This window comes from Aotus nancymaae, unplaced genomic scaffold, assembly GCF_030222135.1.
Source record: "Aotus nancymaae isolate 86718 unplaced genomic scaffold, 86718_ANA_hifiasm-v0.15.2.pri h1tg000010l, whole genome shotgun sequence".
NCBI lineage: Eukaryota > Metazoa > Chordata > Mammalia > Primates > Aotidae > Aotus > Aotus nancymaae.
In genome coordinates this window covers 68,731,426-68,758,173 of record NW_026988421.1, presented here as the reverse complement: position 1 = coordinate 68,758,173, position 26,748 = coordinate 68,731,426, and the positions used below count along the sequence as shown (strand labels likewise).

General features: G+C 43.1%; 1 protein-coding gene across 22 annotated transcripts in view; it reads left to right on the top strand.

Moving 5' to 3' along the window:
- The window catches only part of KCNMA1 (potassium calcium-activated channel subfamily M alpha 1), a 761,855-nt gene that overhangs the window by 450,790 nt on the left and 284,317 nt on the right, over positions 1–26,748 (top strand). For all 22 annotated transcript variants that reach the window (XM_064374369.1, XM_064374367.1, XM_064374368.1 and 19 more), the window contains exons 4-5: positions 4,623–4,716; positions 5,840–5,951. In XM_064374369.1, coding sequence (XP_064230439.1) covers positions 4,623–4,716; positions 5,840–5,951 — 206 coding nt within the window. The remainder of the gene's footprint in view (positions 1–4,622; positions 4,717–5,839; positions 5,952–26,748) is intronic.

The following is a 26,748-nucleotide window of genomic DNA, read 5'->3' as shown; positions in this document are numbered from 1 at the left end:
TCTTAAGCTACTTACTATTTCTTTATCCCTTCTTAATGATGGTCTCTGTAACCCCTCCCCGTCTGTACTTCATCATTTTTCCTTTTAATCTTAATCTAAAATGTGCTCAGCAGGTACCCTCTGATTGTTAATTGGAATGTCCACTGGTGAAGCTTGCACAGTGGCATTGCAATTACTTTCCTGTATCTTTTTAATTTTTTTACCCCTTTGTTCACATCTGAAACAGAAAATTTCTGTTCAACCTCTTGATCCCAGCAATTAGTTAAATGGTATGCAGCTAGTTATCTGGGGTCAGGCTGAAATACTGAATCATCTCTGTTCAGGTCTGAATGGGAATCTTCTCCAGCAGCAATACTTATAATTAGTGTGTAGTTGCAAGAAAGTTTTTTGGGAGTGGCGGGTCTCAGAGTGGCATTCTCAGATGAGCAGCATCTGCCTGAGCTGGGAAATTGTAAGAAATGCAAAATCTAGGGCTCCTACACCAAACCTACTAAATCTGAAACTGGGGATGGAGCCCAGCAAGATTCTAACAAGCCCTCCAACCACATGCCAAAGTTTGAGAACCATTACCCTGGAGAAATAGCTTCAGAGGGTTCGGCAGCCAGACTCAGGGAGGTCAGAAAACAGACTGCAGAAAACCCAGGGAAGTTTAGAGGCTGCAGGGAGGGGCAATCCTTCCCTCTTGGAGATGAGGCAGTTGCCCAGAGCAACAACTGCTAGCAGTGAGATTTTATGTTGTGAGCTCCTGCCCTCTGAAAGAAATCCTGGATAGCCCTCACTTGCCTTGTGCTCTGGAAAGACAAGTTCTGAAGTCAGTCTTCAGGAAGGTCTGTTGGATCTTCCTGCTCAAGGGTCTTTTTGAAAATTCTATTACTAAGTAGATGAGGAAAGAGAAGCATTTCCCACTTTGGGTGAGTCTCATTTTCCTCCATAGAGACATCTAGATGCTGAGGATATACTTACTTGATGGCCAAGAGGAAACAGGAGTTTGTATTTCAACCTCTATCCTACAACTGAACCCATACCCCATAAGAAGCTTCTCTTTACTGAGGCTCTTTTGAAGGTGCCCCATCATGGAGTCCTGGTCAAAATGCTAAATTTACGTATAGTTTTAGTATCACACTTGTTTCATGGACTATGGAGCCTAGGAATGAAAAGTCTGCCACTTACCAAGTATCTCGAATCCTCTAATTATTAAGTGGTTAGTTAACCCATAGCAGTTTAGGGTAAGTCAGTTTTCTACTACCGGAGGCAGAAGTAGTGTTATTTCAGTTCGTCAGACTCCACTTTTTTTCTGTTGGCAACATATGCCCATGCAAAGCCTTCTAAAGTGGATGTGCCTCATCAGACTGGAAATCTAAGTTTGTGTGTGATCCAGAGTCACTTTCCTGTGTACTTTTGTTTTTGTTTTTTGCCCAATTTCTTTGCAAGCTTTTGAAATTTCTGTGTATCTAGACAAGGAAACTCCTCCTACTTTACACAAGAAGGGAGACACATTTGTATTTCATTCTCCGTCCCGCAACGAGCATTAATCATTAAGATAAAGTCCCTTTGGGAGGAAAATAAATCCTGGTAGATATGGCCAACTCTTTTGTTGTTGAATTATGTATTCTCTTTTTAAAGGTTCAATGAACTTCTCCATGGGTTGTTTCCATTTGGGGAATGAAATAATGGTGCTTTGGAATCTCCACTCTGTGGTGTCTGATTGTGCGAGTCTGTGAACTATAGGCACTCAGAGGACTTATCTCAGAGGGGATCTGATAAACAGTTCTGCTGCCACTTGAAAAAAATCAGGCAGAACATTTCTCCTGGGGCTCTAGTGGCAAGCAGGAAATAGCTAAAAGGGATAGAAAATACATTGCCCCATCACTCATCCTACCTGGGTTTTTTGTCCCAGAGTTTCCTGCTTCTCTGCCCGTCCCCTGCCCCCTCATATTTCTGGGGTGTGCTCATATTACCTGCCAGCTTCAGCCAGAGGAAAAGCCACCCACACCAGCAGCATCATTTACTTCCTTTAGTATTTCAGCTCTAAGTTTAGTACTCAAGGAATAATCATGAAACAATAATGAAATCAGTTCTAAATTTTTTGTAAGGACTGGAGAAAAGGTCCTGTATGGCTTCAACATGGTTTTCTGTAAACCAGGGGTGTCGTTAAGGTGCATTTTTCAACACCACATCCTCTAGCTTCAAGCCCTCTCATTATTGCCATTGAACATGAGCAATATGAGAAGGGACAACCAGGAAGGCAAGAAACAGTGGAGAAGTCGCTGCAGCCGATTCCTTATGCTCTTCTCAATGCCTGTTTCCATTTATGTTGAATCCTAATGTCCTCTGTAGCATTCAACTCACATCCCTGCCCCAACTATTCCATTTTCTACCACGGCCTAACAAATGCTTTTCCAATTAGATGTATTTCTAGGTTACCACCAAATTAACCACAGAAACCACAGGATTAGTAGGAGCTAGGGAACTCATGATGGCCCCAGATATGCCACCAATAACTCCACCATAATGACTGTGAGGGCAACAGTAAGGTTTTGGCCTTGGTGAAGCAATAGTAAGTTTTCCACGATAGTCTTGGGAACCAAGTGCTTTTTTCTCTCCCCTTGACTGTGTATACATCAATCTTGATGAATATGAATTTATAAATCACAGCTAAGTGAGTCCCCGCTGGCACAAATGAGCACCTGAGTACAGCAGTTACCTACAGATCTCCCCATCCTCGCTGTTTATTCTCTTACACACACACATGCACGCACACACACACACGCACACACACACACATTTATTCTTTAGTAACGTATCCTGCCTGTGGCTTGTGTAGCATGGAGATGCATTGTCTCTTCAACCTGGAATCTATAGGATTTCTGGTCAACCTAGTTCATGTACATTTTTCACTGCAACTAGAGTGGCTGGGAACTCTGACACCCATGGACCTTTGGGTCTTTGCTTGATCTGAGAATTGCAGAAGTGTCACCGATTCACTGTAGCCTGGATTTTCCCTTTTGCATCTAAATTAGTACCTGTGTAGGAGAGGAGGCCTAGGGCAGGCTGTGATGTTTGGCTTCCTTGCTTGTGTCTCCTTTCAGCATTGGACTAACCAAATTCCATGCTGCCTGTCTACCCACTTCCCTACCTTAGTGAAAACCTGGCAATTGTCATTTTTATTTTTAAAAAAGAACTTTTTCAGTGTTATTTTTTATTCAGTTTGCCTAGTTTGTGAATGCAAATATAGGTTACTCTTAATGCTTGTCTGGAGACTTTTCCACGGATTTGGGAGATGACACAGGCATGTTTGACTTGTAGTAGGGATGAAGAATGGGTAAATCCAGTGCATGGAACATGATCGGAGATTCCCACAGACTGACTCACCCTGCCTCCAAGTGGGCCCTGAGTTTCTCTACTGTGCAGATTCTTGCCTGTTGAACAGCCAAGCATTGTCCTTGCAGAAGTGCAACTATACTAACTGGTATTGCATCAGTGATTTCCAAAGTGGCACTACACGGAAATCCCTTCATCTTGCATTTCTCAAGCTGGCCCTCTGCCGGAGGGAGGAGGTCTATGTCGCTTCCCTTTGGGGAAAGTGTTCTGCTTTTCTTGGTATTCTATCTCCTTTTCCTCACTTCACCTTCACGTTCCTGGCTTGGGTGTTACTATTTACCTACTGATCACAGTATACGATATGGATTTCCATTCACAGCTTTGAGATGTTTATGAAGCTTTCCTGCTTCCCACCCAGCCCAAACCTTGGGACTTTCCACGCACTGATCCTCTGATCAATTTGACACAGGAAAGCACACAGAAGTCTTGTACCAGTTTGTATAGTAGTACCCTTTTGAACTGGTGACTCTTGAAGTCGAGTGTGCTGGGGATTCGCATTGGCTGCTCAACACACATACACCAAGTCAATTACCATGCATGCAAAAAAAAAAAAAAAAAATTAACCCTTAGAGTACTGCTTCAACATTTTGGTTTGAGGGTCTGAATTTGACCCTTTGGACAATGCTGCTTTTCCCAGATCCGAGTCCTGCACAGAAAGTCCATGCTTAATCTAACCAGAACATCACGCAGGACCCTCTCCTCTTTAGCTTTTTTGCAATGCTCCTGGGTCCTGTATTTATTAATCAACTAATGTTTTTGTAAGGTCCAAAATACAACCACTGTGTTTAATTGAAAACGGGCCCCACTTCCGATGTGTTGGAGGGCATGAGGAACTGTGTGTTAGCTTTGGTATGGATCCTCTCAAAGAAAGAAATCAGTTCTTTAAGGGTTAATATGAAATTGAGGAATTTGGAGGCCTCTCCTGCTTGTCCTTCCTCCACGGTATCTGCATGATCCTCTTTAGAGTCTTAGTTCAACTGCTGAATGATGATAAAAAATGATAGATATATAATAATTCCAAAAACTACAAATAAAAGAACAGTAGTTCTTGAATGGTTGAATGGAAAGACCCCTTGGCAATGCTTGCTTGATGATCTCAGGAGGCAGAAAGACCAAATGTTTCCTTTTATGAATATTCATTTCATCGTCTACCCTGAGCACTGCCACTTCTCAGCATCGTGGGAAACTGGATGATACTGCTTGTCATTTACCACTTGCTTTTTCTTTTTCCTGTCTAATAGCCCAATAGAATCCTGCCAGAATTTCTACAAAGATTTCACATTACAGATCGACATGGCTTTCAACGTGTTCTTCCTTCTCTACTTTGGCTTGCGGGTAAGTTTGTACATTTTTCAGTATCACGTGGGGTGTTTCAGTCTGGGACCCAGGGATCATCCCCATCAGCATCTGCTCTCACAGTCAAGATAAAACTCAGTGTTTCCAGGAGAGACAGCACACCTGCATTCTGATTTTCAGTCTGGGAGAGACCCTCTCCTTAGCTAAGCATTTTCTGGAATTCACAACAGTTTTGTTTCAAGGGGGAGAAATTGGGATTGAAAAAAAATGGTGATGTATCTACTGGTAGATTGTTTCTCATCTCTCTATTCACACAATGCCGTGTTCCCTTAAAAATTAAATAGAAATAGGCTGGGCACAGTGGCTCATGCCTGTCATCCCAACAGTTTGGGAGGCTGAGGTGGGTAGATCACCTGAGGTCAGGAGTTTGAGTCCAGCCTGACTAACATGTTGAAATCCCATCTCTACTAAAAATACAAAAATTAGCTGGGCATGGAGGTGCGTGCCTGTAATCCCAACTACTCAGGAAGCTGAGGCAGGCGAACTGCTTGAACCCAGGAGGCAGAGGTTGCAGTGAGTTGAGATCGTGCCATTGCACTCCAGCCTGGGCCACAGAGTGAGACTCCATCTCAAAAAAATAAAACAAAACAAAACAACAAAATTAAATAGAAAAAAACCTCTTCAGCTCTTAAAATTATGTTTAGCAGTGTTCACTTAGCTGAGCCCTGAGAGAGTAGTTGTAAGTGTGAATGAAAAGGGTGAGAAGAGTAGATAGAATTGCGTGCACGCATGTGTGTGTGTAAATGCATACATATGTGCTTTATTTACAGTTATATTTACATGAATGAGTCTAATAAAAGTAAAATCACCCAGTCTTCCCTATGAAGTGGTTGGAAACCACAGAAAAATATATTGCCTGATCCTTCTCTAAGACTAACATAACATATAGTTAGTCTATATAGAGCTCTGTCTGGGGCACTAGAAAACTTGTGTATCTGACCATAAAAGCATGTGCTTTGTATAGATGTGAGAAGGACATAACCTGTCCCTCCAGACCCCCATGAAAACTCACAACTTACCCTTTGACAAGAGTGTACATTGAATGCTGGCACCATGCTTCTCATGTTTTTTTTCTCTCTTTCTTGTTTCTTCTTTCCCCCAGTTTATTGCAGCCAACGATAAGCTGTGGTTCTGGCTGGAGGTGAATTCTGTAGTGGATTTCTTCACAGTGCCCCCTGTGTTTGTGTCTGTGTACTTAAACAGGAGTTGGCTTGGTAAGTCAGCCTCTCTTTCCATCTCCTTCCTGGTTCCTGAGTCATGGCTGAAGGACAGAATATGCAGTGGACCAGAGGGCTGTCTCCTTACAAAGAACGTTGTATATATTAATGTGAACAACGCTCTTGGAGTTTTAGAAGTTTGATGGTGGCAGCTCTCTTTGGAGCACTAGCCCCGAAGGGTTTGCACAGTTCATGCTTCAGGTAATAACAGTTTTATCATCGTCAAAGCCCAGTGGTCATCACTGTCACAGCCAGGGCCTTTACGATCATGGTTCTGTCACTTTTCATTCAGGACCTTAGAGTCAGGACTGGATTAAGAAGCCCATGAGGGTAAGGCCAACATTCCAAGTGGCTGGCTCAGGCACCCAGAGGCCTGCCTGCCAAAGTTAGCTTCGGTCTGCTTCTGAAAAGTGGGTTCTGCATGGTCTATTTATAGGTACAAGGTTCTTTGGAGGGCAGGGAGTGATGAAGCTTCTTGAGTCATCTCTCACCTTACAGGAGATCGAGGTCCTTTCTGTGTTAAGGGGAGAGTGTTGCTGGGCTGTGCTGTACAGGGCACTTCCCAGACCAGGATTAGAACACTTTAGTGGGGAAAGTAACTTGACCAGATAGTCATGGCAGCCCAGGGCTTAGAGAGACAACTTCAAGTTTCTCATTGCTGTGTTGATTTCATTTTTTTTCTCTTAATTCAGAGTATTCCTGCTGTTATTGGATCTACTAGGGAACAAGGGTGGCTGAAATAGAACCTGGAGGACAATCTGTGGGTTTCTTCTGTCCTTATTTTTAGGATTTTTGGCTTAGGTTAATTATTTAAAAAGTCATATGCATGCATTGTAATCAGTGAAAGCAAAGATGTGTGAAGAACCCATTCATCATTTTTTCCCCTTGCATCCATCACTCCTTTAGACACCAAGGGTTCCCAGGCCTTCACATCTTCTTTTCATGCTCATTCCACCACAAACATACATGGATGTGCATGCATAATAGTGTTTTAGAGATGGTGGTGTTTGTATAAGAAATTGTATCAAATAATGATACTGCACAGCAATTTGGCTTTCTAACTCATCATGATGGACATCCCTTCAGCTCTGTGATAGCTCATTTTATAACAGTTGCATAAAATTCAATAATTTGTTTGTATCACAGTCTATTCAGTGTATATCCCTAATGATAGACCACCTGAATGTTTTCCTTTTCCTTTTATTGCTGCTAGAAACAATGGTTTAATAAACACTGTTATCCATATATTTGTGTAGTTCTATATCTATCAATAGTTCCGTGTTCCTGGAAGAGGAATTGCTGGTTGAAAGAATATGTGTATTTTCTTTTGTGCAGACATTGATGGATAACTTTAAAAAATGTTATGTCATGATAAGCTTCTACTAGTAATCCATTTTGATGCCATTACTAGCACTGTAAATTTATTATATACCTACTATCAAGTATTTAAAAAAAATAAGCATCTTCTGAAAATAGTATGTGTGGTAATCTCTGTATTATATGCATATGCACACGTCTGCATGCATACATGTGTGTATGTGTCCATATCCTAAAAATGTTTCTTTTGCTACTATTTTTCTCATTAGAATTATATTCTCTTGCTTTAAGGAAAAGTTTTCATTCTGGACCTGAGATATGCTTGTTTAGACTGGGTTTTTGCTTACTGTATCCTGATTCCTCCTTATTTTCTCCTTATCCTGATGAGGCTAGTAGAGCCACACTGCAAAGCTGAGAAGTGTCCTCAGTGTAACTTACATGTGCCTGGGTGCCAGCGGTCCCAGCCACTGCAGCTTCACTGTTAACTGGCTTTGTGACCTGGGAGCTCACTTTTCTTCACTCAGCCCCTTGTTTTTCATCTATAAGATAAATATTTGGATAGATGATCTCTAAGAATATTTTAGCTCAGAAAGTCTTTAAGGCTCTTGAGTCATTAATGGGAAATTTGGGATCTTGATCATTGGGGTGGACAGGGAAGCTAGTAAAATTCTATCAGCAGCATCCCTGAGTCAAAATTATGGATAAGCTGTTAACTGGGACTCCTTTTAAAACATCCTATTGCTGCGAGTTCAAACGTATATCCATGCACACACAGGGAAATCAGTGGAGAAGGGGAGAGGTGGGATCTGCCTTCTTCACCTGGCAGTGCTTAATTACCCTGTGCACTCGAACAACCCCTTTGCTTTTCTGGATCCTCAGTTTTCCCATCTGACGAATGGGAGTTTAAATGAAATTACCTTCTGTCCTCACACTTCATTAATCTGCACTCTCTGCCTGTGTCCATTCTCTCTTGGTCCCCCGTGGGCCTGAGTGGTGGAAGGGCTCCCTTGTGACTGTGATGGAGACATCCTCCCCTACAGTGAGCAGAACATGCCCCAGGAAAGTTATTGGAGCTGAGCCTCCTTGTTGTGACTGCCATGTTCCCTAAAGCATTTTAAGGCCAGGAGTTCTGGTATGCTTTGAAATCTGTGGCCTTCTTGTGGATTATTTAATTTTGACTTTTGGAGATACATTCTGATCTCATAAAAAAAATCTATTGGCACAAACAGAGAATGGGGGAAAAATAATTGAACAGGAAATAAAAGAGGTTGAAATGATTTCTAATGAGATACATCTTTGTATCGACTGTGGTTGCTTTCCAAAAGAAAGGTGCTCTAAATGTGCTTCCATTTGTATATTCGTGTTTAGTGAGCATCTACTATATGTCAGGCACCATTCCTGATGACTGGGAAACAACAGTGAAGAAATAGAGTCCTATAGCAGGAAACACTGAATCTAATAAGGAAGTAAATGATAACGGTATGGTCAGGAACCGCGTAAGTGCTATTGAAATTGAACTCGTAGAACAGTCACCTTTTGGGCTATGAAATAATAAGAAAAATAAAAAATAACCTCTCTCTTCTTGTAGGAGAAAGCACCTTTAATGAAATGCTTTTGGTTCTTTGGTAACAAAATCTCCTTGGGTGAGATCTAAAACTGATCTCCCTGTGATGGAAGAGTTCAGTACAATAATATTTCAAGGAGGTTCTCATCTGATTTAATACATGGGTTATTACTTGTGAAACAATTATTGTACTGATGAGCTGATGAGCTGCCAGAGAGAAAATGAACATTGCCATGAGATATGACTTAGGAAGGAGAAGAAATAATCCCATTAAATAAGGGTGTTTCAGGCATGGCTGCCTTTCTCCCGGAAAGTGGAAGGGTGCTGCCTTTTCTGGCTAAGGTTTGGGATATGATGCAGGAAACTGAAGTCTATCCCAGACCTCCTGCACAAACTTTCCCGGCCCTGCTGAGGGTACAGGACTGTGCAGTAGCTGGCCCTGTGGGAGATAAAAAACAGAGTGAATGCAGGGTCCCTGACCTTACCTTTCCCAGAACGCTCCCTACGCCATGTTTAGTTTTCAGTTGTCAGCATATGATTGCATGTTACATAGTATAGAATATAGTTATTGCACAGATCATCCTAGAGCATATAGCAGTGTACTTATAGAGACACTAATATGTATTCAGCTTCTACAATGTGATGGGCACTCTGAGAAGCCCCTCACATACATACATGGACTCACTCAATCCTCAGAGCAAACCTATGAAGTAGGACTTGTCATTTCCCCATTTACAGATGAGGAAATTGAGGCTCAGAGAGATTAACTATCTCGTCCAAGGTCACATCGCCTGGGAGTGGCGGGAGGGGCGTATTCCCCAAGACGTGGTCTGATTTCATGTCCACACTCTTCCTCTGCTCTTCTGTCTCTGTCCTTACCCTTGATGATTGGGGGTTGAGAGGCCTGGGTAGGGAATGACGGGGCTGGCTTCGCTGCGTTGTGTTGGTATCCTTCCATTGGTGCTTACTCATAAGGGGCTTCACTCCAGGCAGGAAGAGAGGGAAGAGATCTTACTTAAGACTGCGTGTTTTCCTGGCTCCTCTTTCTCCCTCCTCCTTGCCCACCTCCAGTTTCTAGAGATGCCAGGAAGACCAGAAGGATGCAGAACTAGCCTGGTGTCTCCTGAGTCCCAGTACCCCTCAGCAGCTTGGAGATCCGACCTGCTCCATCTGGGATGGAAAGACTGGGGCTTACACACATCCCTAGATATTAGAGCAGAGTAGATTCGAGCTCAGCTCTGAGCTCCACCAACTCAGTCCACATCTTGGCTCAAGCACTTGCTGATGGGTCACTCAGCATGAACATTTTATCTGTCTCAGGCTCAGTTGTCTCACCTGTACAGTGGGGCTAATTATAGCACCACTTCATAGGGATTCACTGAGGTAATGTGAGTAAAACAGCACATATGTCATATAAGATTAATGAACAGAAGCCAGGATTACCCTGGCCTCTCTTTCTAACTTAGCTATCATATTTTAAAGCACCACAAGAGAAAACAAACCAGAACAGAATAAAAAATAAGGCAGCGGATGTGAGGATATTCATGTCGGCAGGCAGCAGGTCGCTGCTTATTTTAATTCCTGTCCCCACACAGCAACGTATTCATTTTGTTTCCCTTACAAATCCTAACCTCACTAAAATAAATGCACCTTGAAATGAGAGCTGTATCTTATTTTGAGATTTGAATAACATGCTCCAAGGAGAACTTATTTGTTGGTCTGTCTCATTCTCTTTTGCAAGTGTATCCCCAAGGTAGGTCATGGGCTGTGCTGCCTCTGTTTCTGCGTATGTTTTTTTGTTTGTTTTTGTTTTTTGAGATGGAGTTTTGCTCTTATTGCCCAGGCTTGCGTGCAGTGGCGCCATCTTAGCTCACTGCAACCTCCGTCTCCTGGGTTCAAGTGATTCTCCTGTCTCAGCCTCCCCAGTACCTGGAATTACAGGCACACATCACCATGCCCGGCCAATTTTTGTATTTTTAGTAGAGCTGGGGTTGCCATGTTGGCCAGGTTGGTCTCAAACTTCTAACCTCAAGTGATCCACCCACCTTGGCCTTCCAAAGTGCTGGGATTACAGGCATGAGCCACCGCTGCTTGCCCGTGTGTATGTTTTTGTTGAAAGTGATCTTGTGGTATTAAAAGAAGGGAGTAGGAAGAAAGTGATGATGCACTCACCAGCCAGTTTTCTAGGCCATTTTTATTACCTACCGTGCACTCAGCACTGGGATGAGAGGAACACATGGGGGGCCACCCCGTATCCTAGTGGTACTGTGATTTCCAACACCATCCCTTTCTTTGATGAAATCGGGGTATGATAAGGGGCCACGGTCATTGGAACCATCATTGGAAAACCATAGACTTGATTCTATTGTCTGTATCAGAACTGGCCTTAGACCTTGAACCTTAAAACCTTCAGTAAACTCTGCTAGAAAATAGAAACTCTGCTAGGAAATAGAAAAATGAGTTAATGCCCAATCACAGGGCAACTGCAATGATGTAGGTTATCTGCTTATAAATATATGCCCAGGCAGTCCTTTTCTGTGTCAGAAAGCAATAAAAACAGGATTATATAAAAAAGCACAGGTGCTTAAAAACAACAACAGCAAAAGGACAAAACAGTCTTCCTGTTTGAGACTAAGGTTTCAATCTCATTTTGGAACCAAAATAAACACACATGCAGTGAGAGCAGGTAACACTACCCACTATATAATTAAGTCCATAATTGCGAGGTACAAGCTGTAAAGGCTGTGGGAGTTCAGAGGAGCTAGAGCTCACGTGGGTGGGAGAATGAGGATAGGCTTCTGCGAGAGGCAGGGGCTCAGTGGAGGCTGCAATGATGAGCTAAGACAGGGAGAATGAAGCCTAATGTGTGTGGAGCAGAAGCTAATACCAGCCTAGAGAAGAAAGTGGCCTTGCTACTTGGGGGACCGAGGCAGGAGGATCCCTGACCCCAGGCATTTGAGACCAACCTGGGCAGCATAGTAAGGCCCTGCTTAAAAAGTATGGATGGATGAATGGATGGATTTAAGGAAGGAAGGGAGGGAGGGAGGGAGGGAGGGGAGAAGGAAAGAAAAGAAAGAATAAAGAAAGGGAGGGAGGGAAAGGAAGGAAAGAAAGGAAAGGAAGAAAAGGAGAGGAAGGAAAGAAAGGAAAGAGAAAAAGGAAGGAAGGAAGGAAAGAAAAAGGAAATAAAGAAAGACAGACTTGAGTGTGCCGAGCATCAGCCTCACATCCCTGCAATCTGGTGTAGTAGTTTCTATTTCCAAGCAGTTCTGTGGGTGAGAAGTCCAATATGGGTTTCTCTGGAGGCTCTAGGGAAGAGTCTATGTCCTTGTCTTTTCCAGCTTCTAGGGGCCGCCTACACCCCTTGGCTCATGGCCCCTTCCTCCACCTTTACAGCCAGCAACTGAGGGTGCATCCCCACCTTGCATCATCCTGATCTTGCTTCCTGCCATCTCTTCTTTGCCTCCCTTTGCTACTTTTAAGGACTTTTGTGATTACACTGGGCCCACCTGGGTACTCCAGGATACTCTTCCCATCTCCAGTTCAGCCCATCAGCAACCTTAATTTGCCAGCTGCCTTCATTTCCTCCTGATATGTCAATGACCATATTCACAGGTTCCAAGATTAACATGGACATCTTTGGGGGTCACCGTTCTGCCTACCAAAAGGGGCATATTGTTATTCCCATTATTATTTCCAAAGAGGAATCTGAGGTTCTGAGGGGCTGAATAACTTGCTGAAATCCTAGAGCCCAGAAGAGGGAACGCTGGGATCTGGGCTCCTGTTTAGATCTGCCAAAAACTCTGCAGAACCTTTTGGAGTCCTTTGCTCCAGGGGTCATTCAAAAGCCTCCAGGGCCCTGCTTCATGGCATTTTCCAGCCTGTTATGGGAGGAGACCCTTGGGGAAAGCCTTATTGAAACCCAAGACCCTCCCATACCCCTCACTTCCATGGAGTGACATTATATTTTTTCTTTTCATGGGAACAGGTGAGTTGCTAGGCAGACTTCCTGTTACCTGTTGTTCTTACGTAACTTGCCCTGAGGTTTGGGTGCCCCATCCTGTGCGGCTGCAGCGAATGAGGGGAACAGGCTAGGTCTGCATAACCTCCACCTACAAGCCCTCTTTTTCAGGAATCATGCTTTACTGCTTTCTGGAGTTTACAGAGAAACCCAAATGAGGTCAAAGAATTGATGGTAGGTCACTGGTTTCCTAAAGGAAGGGGTGGATGGGGTCAGCACGCCATTCTTCCTTTTAATGGTCACCCTCCCCAGGCTCAGCTGAAGGCTCAGGCATCTCTCTGTTCTTCTGCTTCAATGGAGCATCTGGTCCCAAGGCCACCTGCTTGGCTGAAGAGCCCCACCTTCAGGCAGGGTCAGGATGATCCATGAATCCCTGGACCTTCTGTTGACTGGCCTCTGCATTTGGTCAGAATAATCTAGAATGAAAGCTGTGGCCTGGTTTCAACTTCCTGACATCAGTAATTTTCACTGTTTGGGATTTAAACAAACACAAATAGTATGGTTCGGCCAGAGGGTGGAGGTAGACCCTGGTTGGCATCTCCGGATGCACAACCCTGCCTCCCCTTTTCCTGCACTTCCTGCTCCAGGTCCACTAGACTGCTAGCTGCATCTTCTTGCTGTCACTGCCCTGTGCCTGTCATGAGTAAGTTCCTGCCCCGCCACCCCCGCGGGTTTTAATCCTTCTCTCCATTAGGGCACAGCTCTGACTCTACCTCCTGTTTGCAGCTTTCTAGTTCTCATCCATTGGAATGAATTTCTCTCTGACCTTTTTACTTTGCTTTTAGGATTCGTGCTATAGAAGCAGCATATACTTCCTGCTTCATACTGGCAGGTAGGAATGCAGGTTCCATAATAGCAGTGTGGCAGGGACTGTAGCCACCTTGTTTTTGGCTATGTCCCCAGTACCTGGAACAGTGCCGGACACACAGTTCATACTTGCTGAATGAAAGAATGAGTGAGTCTTCTTAGGATCATGATAGTAATGAACTGTTATTGATTGCTTATTGAAAGTAGGCACTGTGCCCAGCATCTCATAGTCATTCTCTGAGTTAATAGTCACAGTAACTCAGTGAGTAAATATTCACAGCCCAACTTTACAGTTTGGGAAGCTGAGGTTCAGGGTCTAAGTATGTGGCAGGTCCAAGACTCATCTTAGGTTAGTTCAATTCTGGAGCCCATCTTTTAAAATGATTAGACCAGTGGTTCTCAAAGTGTGGCTTCTGGATTAGCAGCATCAGCGTTACTGGTGACTTGTTACACACGAGGATTCTTAGAGCTCAGCCGAGACCCATGGATCAGAAACTGCGAGTTCGAACCAGCAATCTGTTTTAACAAGCACCCCTGGTGACCTCCAGTTTTGGAGCCACCGTACTCAGTGATGCTGGGATGGTTCTCAAATTGTTAGGATCCCCAGAGTGCTTTTAAAACTCTCCACGTTCAGGCCAAGCCTTTAAACCGTTAACCTAAGAATCTCTGAGTGGAGGGTGTGACCTAGACTCAGCATCTTTTAATGTTCCTCAGTTGTGTCTGAAGTGCAGTCAGGATGAGAACCACTTGTATACATCTCCTAACTTCCTAAACTTGACTGTGCATGGGGAGCACCAGGAGATCCCGTTAGAATGCAGTTTCTGATTTAGGAAGCCTATGCTAAGGTCAGAGATCTACATTTCCACCAGCTTTCAGGTGTAGTGATGCTTCTGCTCTGTGGGTCACACTTTAAGTAGCCAGGGTTTCCAGTCTACTTAAAAATGGCCAAAACAACAAATACTTTTGCTCCAAACTAATACATTGTGCTGTCCGGTATGGAAGCTCCAGCCACATTTGCCTATTTAAACTTAGACGAATCCAAAGTAATTCAAGTTAAAAGTTCAGTTCCTGCATCCTACCAGCTGTTTTTCAGGTACTCAAGAGCCCCCTGTGGCTCAATGGCTGCAACATCGGACCGCACAAATGTGGAACATTCCATCATCGTAGAAAGTTCTGTGGGACCACACTGCTCTAGAATGAGTCTGTGACAGCACACACCATGACTTTTTATTTTTTGTATGCCCAGGACACTCTTGCACACAGTGGAAGTGTAGCAAATGTTTTTTGAAGTGATTTTGAGTAAATGGGCCAATGATAAAAATTCTATATCTAAAAGAAATAAATAACTTTCTTGAGCAGATGCTACAGAAATCACAGTAAAAACACTGTTAAAAGGAACCCTCTACCACCCTACCCAAATTAAATCAAATACGCTTCAGGCCTCAGTAGGCAAAAAAAGCACAAGAGACACTGGACCATGCTCCAGCTGCAGGATGCCCTACTCTCTGCTGCCACTGGAGTGGCATTTTGGGTTCTGAATGGAAAGGTCTCTGGTGCCCCCTAGAGGCTGGTTCTGCAATTTGCTGGATTTGTGAGCAATTAAGTAGCCAGGGGAGAGGGGAGGGGGGCCAATTGGCTCATGCTCAGATGGGCAGTTTGTGGTTAGCAGTGGTGGAGACAGGCTCACTTTAAACTCTGATGAGCTATTTGGCATCTGATAACTTGACCCAACCACTATGATCAACAGTCCCCCTTCCCCAAGGGGTTGCTTCTCAGTGACAGTGCCCAAGGTCTGGAAGGAAGGGCCCCTGAGTGTCCCTAGAGGTCACCCACTCCATGTTTCAGGAAGCTGACTTTCAACTCGGATATCTAGATTCCCTAAAGCCCAGAGCCTTCTAAGTAAACTGCTGTCTGTAGTCTGTGGGTTTCTTTAGATAATAAATAAAGAAAAAGTGTGATTTCCCTTTCTGGGCCAGATGTCCTCAGGAAAGCAGGGGTTGTGGGTTTGAGAGAGAGAAATCCAAAATAAAAGTGCTTTTATAACCAGAATAAAGTTAGATGTGTTCATATTATACATATGACTATATGTGTATATATGTGTATGTACATATAGTATATAATTGTCTCAGGTACTCTTCCAAATAGTACTATGAAATAGGTGTCATTTTGAGGCCCATGGTACAGATGGGGAAACTGAGTCTTGGAAAGGTTAAATTACTTGCTGAGAGTCACCTAATGAATAAATGGTAGAGCCCAGCTTCGATCCCAGGCAATCTACCTCTAAAGTCCATGTTCCTCAATATGATACTGTGCTGTCTCTCAAGCTACACACTTATCTAGCCATTATATTTACACTTAACAAGATAATTCTGATAGTATTGTCTGATCAGATAAAATACTAAATGCAGTTTCTTCTTGTCCAGTCCCCTGACAAAAGACCAAGAGACTCCTTGACAGAATTTCCCTGGTACTTCCAGATGAGAAAGGTGATTCAGAAAATTAACTCATTTCATTAAAAAAACCAAGTTAATACATTTTTTATAACTTAGTAGCCTCCAAACTACTTTTTATTTCCCTGTTCACCAGTCCCCTCTTCTGAGCTTCTTGGCCCATTCAATACAAGTAGTCAAATAAATAAAAACAATCCATATTTTTACCATTAGTCCATGTTGAAATAGTATCATGCTAGATATTATGGGCTGCTATGGTCTGAATGTTTGCTTCTGCCCGAAATTTGTGTGTTGAAATGAAATCCCAGTGAACTGGTGTTGGAGGTGGGGCCTCTGGGAGATGATTACATCATGAGGGTGGAGCCCTCAGGAGTGATATCAGTGCCCTTATGAAAGAAGCCCTTGGGAACCTGTTTATCCCTGCCACCATGCAGGGAAACAAGAAGGTGCCATCCATGGAGCAGAGAAAAAGCGCTCCCCAGATACTGAGTCTGTTGGCACCTTGATCTGGGACATCCCAGCCTCTAGAACTGTGAGCAATCAATTGCTGTTGTGTAAATTACCCAGTCTAAGGGATCTTGTTATAGCAGCCCATATAGACTGACATGGGGCTCTACTCTTGGCTCGAGCTTTAAAAAAAAAAATAAAGGAGAAGGAACTCAATGGCACTATGCATCTTGGAAATAGCATTGCAACTGAATTGCCCTAGTGTGGCAAGAAAAATGAACTCATTATTAAGTTCCATCCCTATGATTGGGCTCTGAAGAAGGCAGCCCAGCAAAGTGGAATGCTAAACATTTGGATGTATTTCAGGGAGCTCATTGCCGTTCCGGTCGCTGCTATAGCTAAAACTGCTTCTAGAGAAATTACTCCTCTGCAAGAGATTTCTAACTGTGTTCTCTGGATATTGCTTTGTCAGGGACAGGCTTTAAATAAGATGCCCTCCATACGTAGCAGAGATTCTAAATCCTCATTGACTTGCATGGCTCTTTTATATGCCAAATTGGAAATACCATCCTAAAATGAATGTCTTCAAGGAAAGAATTCAGCAGTAGGTTTGCATGGATGCCAAAACCTCTCCAGGTGGCTGTACTTCATCTGGGGTATTATTGGAACAGCCTCCTCAGCAACCTAAATCTCTAGGACTGGACATATATTTACCTTCACGTCATCTTTAAAAAATAGATGCCTTGATTCTTTTCCATGAGATCAGTGCCATAACAGATTGACCTGGATAGCAGATCAGGTAGGGAGCAAATGAACACCCGAGAGCAGCTCAGGGATTCTACTGTATCATTCAACTGAACACCTACTACTCTACGTAAATCCCTTGGTGCTAGGAATGACCCAAAGATGGGGAAAACATAGATCTTGCCTCTGTAAGATGTTAATAACTTAATTGGAGGATCCACTAGGAAGAATAGTAAGTTTATAGGAATTTAGAGGAGGAACAGATGGAGGAAAGTTGGCCATCCCAATTCAAAGTTGATTTCAGGTATCTAAAATGTAAATATATTCCTCCTAGAGCAAGACTACTCAAGATGTGGTCTGCAGGCCAGCACATGGCCTGGGAGCTGAATAGAAATGAAAATATTGGTGTTCAACCCTAAACCTGGAGAATCTCTGGAAGGTCGGGCTGAGGAATCTGTTTTAACAAATTCTCCACGTGATTCTTCTACAGGTTAAATGATCTTGGCAGTGTATTAGAGTCACCAGGAACTCTGACACGTTCTCCTGGCCCACTGTATTTCCAACCAAGCATATGAGAATTGGGGATGAACTCAGCCACCAGAATATTTTAAAGTTCTCTGAACACTTTCACTGTGCAGCCAGTTTTGAGAGGCCTGGCACAGTGGTTGTTCTTAAACCAGAGGAACATACCTGAATACCTGAGAAACTTCAACACACACACACACACACACACACACACACACACACACACACACACACGAATCTATTGAGCTATTGAGCGAGGCTCTTTGGGTCATGGTAAGGACAATTGCTTTGGAACAAGGATACTATGTATTCTAGATAGACCATTAGCTAGAGAGACTCAAACTTTGGGTGCACCAGAATCACCCAGAGGTCTGGTAAAATACAGATTTGGGGGTTCCATCCTTAGAGTTTCAGATTCAGTACATCTGGGGTGGGGGCTGAGGATTTGCATGGGTAACACATTCCCAGGTGATGCAGCTGCTGCTGATCTGGAGGCCACACTTTGAGATCTGCTGGTCTAGCCCAGGGTGGGACTGAACTTGAATTCTAGTTGTAGCTGCTATGCAAGTTTCCAGGATTCTGATATTCCTGTAAACCTTGCTATTTGTATGCTCCTAAATATCAGTATTCTTATTAATGTCCTTTATATCATATGCTTTTGAGATTAAAATCTAAGTCATTTATATTTTGAGATATGCTCATCATATGATATTCCATATCATAATTTCAACTTGAACAGCAGAACCCTTTTTAGATAGCTTTTGATTTTCCATTTGTAATGTCCTTCTAAGGTATTCCAAATCTTTGGTTACTAGTAAGAATAAGCACCTTTGCTTGACTTTATTAGTCACTAATATTTTCCATAAAGCCAATTTGGTTGACATTGCTTTCTGAAGTCTCTGAAATTGGGCTAGGGTCAGCTGGGAGAGGGTCAGAGGGAGGTCCCAGGCCAAATTTCTATTCTGTCCCAAGAGTTTTAGCTCCTACCTTCTCCCAAGCATAGAGCCTCACCTCCTACCTTCTCTCAGGGATAGTCTCTCAGCTGCTCCTCGAGGGAAGGGTTCTCTTAAGGTCCAGCCTCTCTCCATCATCAGGGTTACTTATTTTAACAAATCTTTCCCAGTCATCTCACTTACAGACACTGAGATCCCCAGGCCTCAGCACAAGCCTGCTCATGAGAGTAAGAACAGATGATGGGTAGTGAGCAGATCTCCATTTTTCTTTTTTTTTTTTTTAATTTATTTTCCTTATTGTCTGTTGAGATGGGGTCTTGCTCTGTCACCCAGGCTGGAGTGCAGTGGCACAACCTTGGCTCACTGCAACCTCCACCTCCTGGGTTCAAGCGATTCTCCTGTCTCAGCCTCCCGAGTAGCTGGGACTACAGGCATGAGCCACCATGCCCAGCTAATTTTTGTATTTTTAGTAGAGACGGGGTTTCACCATGTTGGTCAGACTGGTCTTGAACTCCTGACCTCAAGTGATCTTCCTGCCTCAGCCTCCCAAAGTGCTGGGATTACAGGTGTGAGCCACTGCGCCCAGCCCCATTTTTCATAAGACACATTGTATCACTCAAAATAAATACCAAACACTAATGTGGTGCCACTTGGCTCCCATATCACAATCACTGAATTCAACTTCCTTCTTTAAGGCCAGATGGGAATTTAGCAACGCAGCTCATAAAGGGTACCATTAGGTTGTTATTTCCTGAGTGGATTGCAAACCTTGCTGGCCAGGTTGGGGGCAGGGCAGATACTTCGTTTTTGTAAAAACTTGGCTGAGTATGGTGGCTCACTCCCGTAATCCCAGCACTTTGGGAGGCCAAGGAGGGAGGATTGTTTGAGGCCAGGAGTTTAAGGCCAGCCTGGGCAACATAGTGAGACCTCGTCTCTACAAAAAACTTTTTAAAAAATTAGCCCAGCATAGTGGTGCATACCTGTGGTCCCAGCTACTTAGGAGGCTGAGGTGGGAGTATTGCTTGAGTCTTGGAGGCTGAGGCTGCATTGAGCCATGATCGTGCCACTGTACTCCAGCCTGGGCAATACAGTGAAATTCCATCTTAAAAAAACCAAAAAACAAAATTAAACAAACAAACAACCTCAGTCTCGTGGTCTTCCTCCTTTATATTCTCACCCAGCCTTCCTCTCCAGCCCTGTTGTCTGCATTTTTGTGAATTTCTCCCCTTTTGAGTCTACCCTACTTACCAACCACTCCTACCCAGTCTCAGATACATTTCATCTCCGTGATTTTGGTAGTTTCTTGTCTAGCAGTTGCTTGCCTGTCTTCTCTGCTTACCCGTGCTCAACCAGTTATTATCCTGTTCCCTTATCTGTTCTAAAGCCACTTTAACCTGAGCTACTCTTTTGATCATGGGCAGTCTTCTGATGTGGCTGTGTTTTTGTAAGTAACATATACATGTCCTGACTCCTCAACTACATCAGGAGTTGGCCAGTATGGCCTACTGCCTGTTTTTGTAAATAAAGTTTTATTGGAACACAGCCATGTTCATTCATTCACATACTGTTTGTGGCAATGTCATGAAGAAGATAGGGCCCACAAGGTCTTAAAACGTTACTATTTTGCTCTTTAGAGAAAGTTTGCTGATCCCCGGTCTAGATTTGCAACTATGTTATATATTATTTTATATTCCTCTAAATGTCTGGTACTATGTTTTGCATATAATAGTTACTGATCAATTTTGGTGACCTGGACATGAGCTTTCCTCTGAAATCCTTATAATAGGAATAAAATAAGTTATTTTTGCTGTTTATTATTATAGCTGCTATATACAGTCCTGCTACATAATGTTTCTATCAACAACCATTCCCATATGCAATGGTGGTCCCATAAGATTATAATAAGTATTTTTTACTGTATCTTTTATATGTTTAGATATGTGAAGCTTACCATTATGTTACAGTTGCTTACAGTATTCAGTACAGCAATGCTGCACAAATTTGTAGCCTAAGATCAATAGGCTATGCCATATAGCCCAGGTGTGTGGTGGGCTGTACGATCTAGGTTTGTCTAAGTGCAGTTTATGATGTTTGCTCAATGATGAAATTGCCTAAGGCACATCCCTGTCATTAAGCAATACATGACTATATTTTGTGGCAGGTATTGGACAAAGCTCTTTATCGGCTTATCTCATTTAGTCCTAACACACAGGTAAAAGAACTTGGAACTTGGAGAGGTGACCTGTCTTACTAGTGATATAACCTCAGGAAGTGATACAGTAAGAATTTTAACTCAAGTCTTTGTAACTCAGCACCTGAGCTTTTAATTACTACTATATACTGACTGTTTGTTTAGTAGTAGCCCATACATGTGATGAGAGACAGAAGTGTTTAAAAGTTCTATCAATAAGTCATGTAAACAAAACTGGCCTATATTATAAACAGGCCAGGACCAAGATGAAGCAAGTGACCCTGAAAGCGAGGGCCTAGGCTGGGCGCAGCAGCTCACACCTGTAATCCCCGTATTTTGGGAAGCCAAGGTGGCAGGATCACTTGAGTCCTGGAGTTCGAGATCAGCCTGGGCAACACGGTGAGACCTAGCTCTGCAAAATATACAAAATTTAGCCAGACATGGTGGTGCGTGCTTGTAGTTCCAGCTATTTGGGGGCTGAGGTGGGAGGATTACTCAAGGAGGTTGAGGCTGCAGTGAGCCAAGATCATGCCACTGCACTCCAGCCTGGGGACAGACTGAGCCCCTGCCTCAAAGTGGAAAAAGAAAAGAAAGAGAGGGCACCTTTCAATTTTGTCCTCTGGATGTACCACTGTCTTGCCCTAGTCTCTGGCCTGGTTAAGAAACTCCATAAATGTTGCCAGTTTCACTATTATCTCTTCATTATTATCATCATTCACTCAACAAACTTTAAAACAAGTGTCATGTGCCAGCTGTTGTGCTGGGCTTGGAGTTTAAACTGAAGAAGATATTTTAGCCCTACTGTAGGAAAGATGAATGTATAAACCCCAGATTGCAAACACAAATGCTTACAGGGACAAGAAGATAACAAATGGGTGAAGCAGGCCAGGGAGAGGCTGTCTCTAGCAGGAGAGTGAATGTCCTCTTCAGAGGAAGGCTGTTCCGTGAAAAATAATGAAACCCTGTCATTTGCAGCACCATGGATGGAACTGGAGGTCATTGTGTTAAGTGAAATAAGCCAAGCACAGAAAGACAAATATTGCATGTTCTCATTACATGTGGGAGCTTAAAAAAAAGGTAGATCTCATGAAGATAGAGAGTAGATTATGTAAGGTTGACCGAAAGGATGGAGAGGCAGACCCAGGGTCAGGTTTAGCAAGTTTATTTCAACCTGCCAGGCTGACTGCCTCACCATAGGCAGTGAAGGCAGCAGCAGGCTGGCTTACAGACTATGGGAGTTATATAGGGGGTTTGCAGGTAGTCGGGTGCTATTCTAAGAAAAACCACATCTTGGTTCTCAGGGGCTGACACTCTGCTTAATTGGGTCAATATCCTGGGTTTGAGAGCCGGGTGCGACCACATCCTGGAACCTAGGTGTCCTGTTTACAAGGCTTGAGGCTGTTTTTGTTATGAGCTTGGCTTAGCAGGGGAGAATAGGGAGGGTCTATGTGCTTGCCTTGCTGTGACCCTAACAGATTGGTAGTTATCAGAGGCCAGGAAGGGGAGGAGGGAGGGGAGGATGAAGAGAGGTTGATTAGTGGGAATAAAAATACACTTAGATAGAAGAAATAATACTTGGTGTTCGATAAATCAGTAGGGTAACCAGTTAACATTAGGGTGACAAGTTAACATTTATCAACTGTACATTTCAAAGTAGCTACAAGAGAATAATGTCAATGTTCCTAGAATATAGAAAATATAAATATTTAAGGTGATGGATGTCCCAGTTACCCTAGTTTGACAATATGGACATATCAAATTATCACAAGGACACTAAAAGATGTCCATCTAATATGTATTAATTTTTAAAAGAGAAACTTTCAAAAATTAACCCTGATTAACCTTTGGCAGAATCTTGCTGTGTTGACAGCTTCTCAATGTCCACTAGCAGTTACCTCCTCCTCCCCTTCATCTTTCCTACATTAGGGCAAAAATACAGTATTCAGTTAAAACTCCTCTTCCCCTCCTTCTTTTCTTCCTCCTCTTCCTCCTTCTCTCTCCCCTCTCCCTCCTTCTTTTCTTCCCCCCCCTCCATGTCCCTCCCCTCCTCTTCTCTGTCTTCCTCCTTCCCTCCCCCTTTTCTGAATTAATCGTTTTTGGCCATAATGACTTGCCGTTTGCAAACTAGTATGTGTTGCAGGATTATTATTTCTCTGCTTGAGACGGGAAACTCTGGTGTTTCTCTGTAGGAAATGATCTTCTTAGGCTGCTCCCCTTCTTACCACATCTGTTGTCCAGTAGCCATTACAGAGCCTATAGCTTAGCATCTGCCTGTAACACCAAACAGTGCATCAGATAAACAAACAAAAATTCTTACTGTGGTAGGTGAATATTTTAGTAAAACTAAAACACTATAACTCGAATTTACAAACTGGGTTAGAAATTCTTTCTCATGTTTTGGTGTCTGGAGCAAAGTGCACATGGTCAGAGGACTTCTTATTTGCATTTTCTTGTTTGTATTTATTTTACGCAATGAATAGCCTCCCTCCATTAGTACAAGTACTTCTCGTTTGGTAGACGAGGGGCCCCAGCTCCACCGAGAACACAAGGGTACCTATAGGAAACACAAATGTCCCCAGCTTTTCCATGCACTGACAGCCCTGATGCATCTTCCTCCCATAGCCCGCAGAGGCTCTCCCCAACCTCGCTTCTCAACCGCATTTTCCCCATGACTGTTCTGAAAAATGTGTTGTGACGTGCTGCCACCTAGTGAAAGAAAGTAGGAATGGACATTATAGTGGCTGTCGCCTTCAGAATTCTCTTTGAAGCCTAGTTTAGTTAACCTCTGCTGAAATAAGGGCCTAAGTTTTTAATTTTCAGAAAATAACTTGTAAGACTCTCAAAGGGACAAAAGGCTATTTAGTGAAGACTGAAAAAGACAAATGTCAAGCGAATAGCTACGAGTTTGAAAAGTAGGTATATGTGTTCAGGCTAAGTATAAACAGAAAACAACTCCCCATAAAAACCAATCTAATTGGACTTGCAGGGTGGGTTAAGAGGAGGAATTCAGCCTGACTCCAGAATATAGACATTACCTGTTTTCACTCAAATAAAGGACTGTCTTCGATTGTTTGTACTATCATTTTATCTCTGTAGAATATTTTCCTTCAGTCTTTTGACTGAATTGGTTTTGAATTTAAAAGAAATATTGAATGATCTGTCACTTTACTTTTTGTCTATCAAGCTGTCAGTTTCAAAAAAAGGAACAAATGCATGAATTCTGAATAGGTATATTTCTCAAACCTAAAATGAAATAGAAAATTTATTAATAAACTTGAGCCTAATCATCATATGTGTACTTTAATATATCAGAACTGATTTATGACCAGAAGTACAGTGTTTAAGTGAGGACTTCTCTGCATTTGTATTTTAAGTGTTATTATTTCTTTTTTTTTTTTGAGACGGCGTCTCGCCCTGTTGCCCAGACTGGAGTGCAGTAGCACGATCTTGGCTCTCTACAAACTCTGCCTCCTGGGTTCAAGCAATTCTCCTGCCTCAGCCTCCGGAGTAGCTGGGATTATGGGCATCTGTCACCACACCTGGCTAATTTATTTTTTTGTATTTTAGTAGAGACAAGGTTTCCCTATGTTGGCCAGGTTGGTCTCGATCTCCTGACCTTGTGATCTGCCCATCTTGGCCTCCCAAAGTGCTGGGATTACAGGTGTGAGCCACTGTGCCTGGCCTAAGTGTTATTATTTTATTCTTCCCTCTTGAGGACCAAGTTAGTATAATATTACCACTGACTACTGTTGGGTGGGTCCCAAAGGTCATTTCTGTGGAAGATAATAGAGCTTTACATATGAGATGCTTTCAGCTGCAGAGCAGAGGCAGCACAATATGACGAGTGGCCAAAAAAGTAGTGAATATTTTTATCCTGAGTTTTCATGGCATGTATCAACTCATTCTTCAGAAAGTCTGTATTTTTTCTTTCTGTTACGGCATGTCTGTCATTTCCTTTGACTCTCTGGCTGGTCTTCATCTCAGCAAAGTGGAAAAAACATATTTTAGATGGGGAAAAAAGATGGGAAGAAACTGAAAGAGGGAAAAAAATCCCTAATACAAGCAGAAACACAGCTCCAGGTCCCCTATTGCCATATGGAAAGTTCAGGATTTCCTAGGGTTGGTTCTGTTCCCTCCGGACTAAGAGGGATCCTGACACAGTAGCTGTGGCTGGTGAAGGAGCACCTCCATCACCTGGTTCTGGGTGCTGCACAGCCAGGAAGCTAACAGGGCAAGAAAACCAAATAACCCATGGGTGCAAATGTGCTTTCGTCAAAGACATTTCCCTGGGATCTAGATAGCAAAGATAGATGGTGGCTTCTGGAGGAGGAAGAGCTAGGAAGTGATCCTGGAGTTGGGTTTTTTTTTTTTTTCCTTAAAGATCATATTTCAGGATCTTAAAAAAAAAAATCAATGGCATGTGGGAGGGTGGGGAACAAGGAGGGTGAGTTATGAGTTTGTGTGTGTGTTTTAAAATAGCCACTCGCCTTGAAACTGCCATTTAGAAATGTGCGTGGAAGGAGAATCTTCCTGATTCTTAGCTCTAATTTATGGCCAATGTATGAAGTCAGTGTCATCTCTCTTCCTGCTGGTGTGTGTTCAACCTGGCCAGCCTTTATGCCAAAGACCTTGAGCAGACCTTGGCTAAAACCCCCAGGTGTACTCCCGTTCGTTGTCAGCTGTGATCTGTGGGATGGATTGAGGTGGGCTGCCTTGCCTTGGGCAGAGTTCATGTGTCACTCAGGGGAAGATCCATCAGGCTGCTGAGTCAGAGGGAGTCTGTCTTATGTCCATGGAGAGGAGTGACTCAGAAAGCCAGATGGGGCCAGCTCTCAGGACATGACAAATTGCAGAATGCTGAGCTGGGAGGGCTTGAGTGTATCATACCCTTCTTATTCTACTAATGAGAAAACTGGGGCCTGGGGATGCCCAGAGGTTTGTTCACATTTCTTCTCCTAATGAATTAATTAATTTATTTGTTCAACAGTGATGCCCTGAGTGTCTCCCATGTGTCAGGCTTTGTTCTAGGTGCTGGGGTTGGAAAGAGGAAGAGTGTCACATGAGGAGAAGACACATGTCACAGGTCATTCTAAAAGGGAAAACCCACTGAGAATGAAGAGTGTCTCAGGGTAGGAAAAGGAAGGAGCAAAGATATCCACCTTAGCACTAGATATTTTGGGTCCTGATTTGACAGTCTTTAGTAATTAGCTAACCATCAGTGCATCATGGAAGCTTACCCCATGTAGCATTTCTTAGTTCTCATCACTGTTGTGATTGCAAAGGTGCTTGGAAGATTACTTGATGAATCTCTTTCTGCTGCTCCAGACCCAGACTGTGAGTTCCATCAAGGCAGGGATCTTTCTCAGCTCTTTGTTTTATTCCCAGAACTGGACAGAACACTGCACACATGGAAGATACTCAGTAAATAGCCACTGAGTGAACAATGGAATGAATGACAAATAATAAGGGTACCCAAGTTCCATTGTAGAGAATAAAGGTCAGCAAAATTCTTCTGTAAAGGGCCTGATAGTCAATGTTTTTGGCTTCAGGGGCTGTACGATCGCCACCACCATTCAACTCTGCCTCTGTGGCATGAAAGCAACCATAGCAATATGTAAAACAGTGGACATGGCTGTATCCCAGGAAAACATTACTCAGGACACTGAAATTTGAGTTTCATACAGTTTTCACATTCCATAAAATATTCTAATGTTTTTCAGCTATTTTAAAATTTTGGGGAAAAGCATTCTTTGCTGGTGTCCTGTGCAAGATACT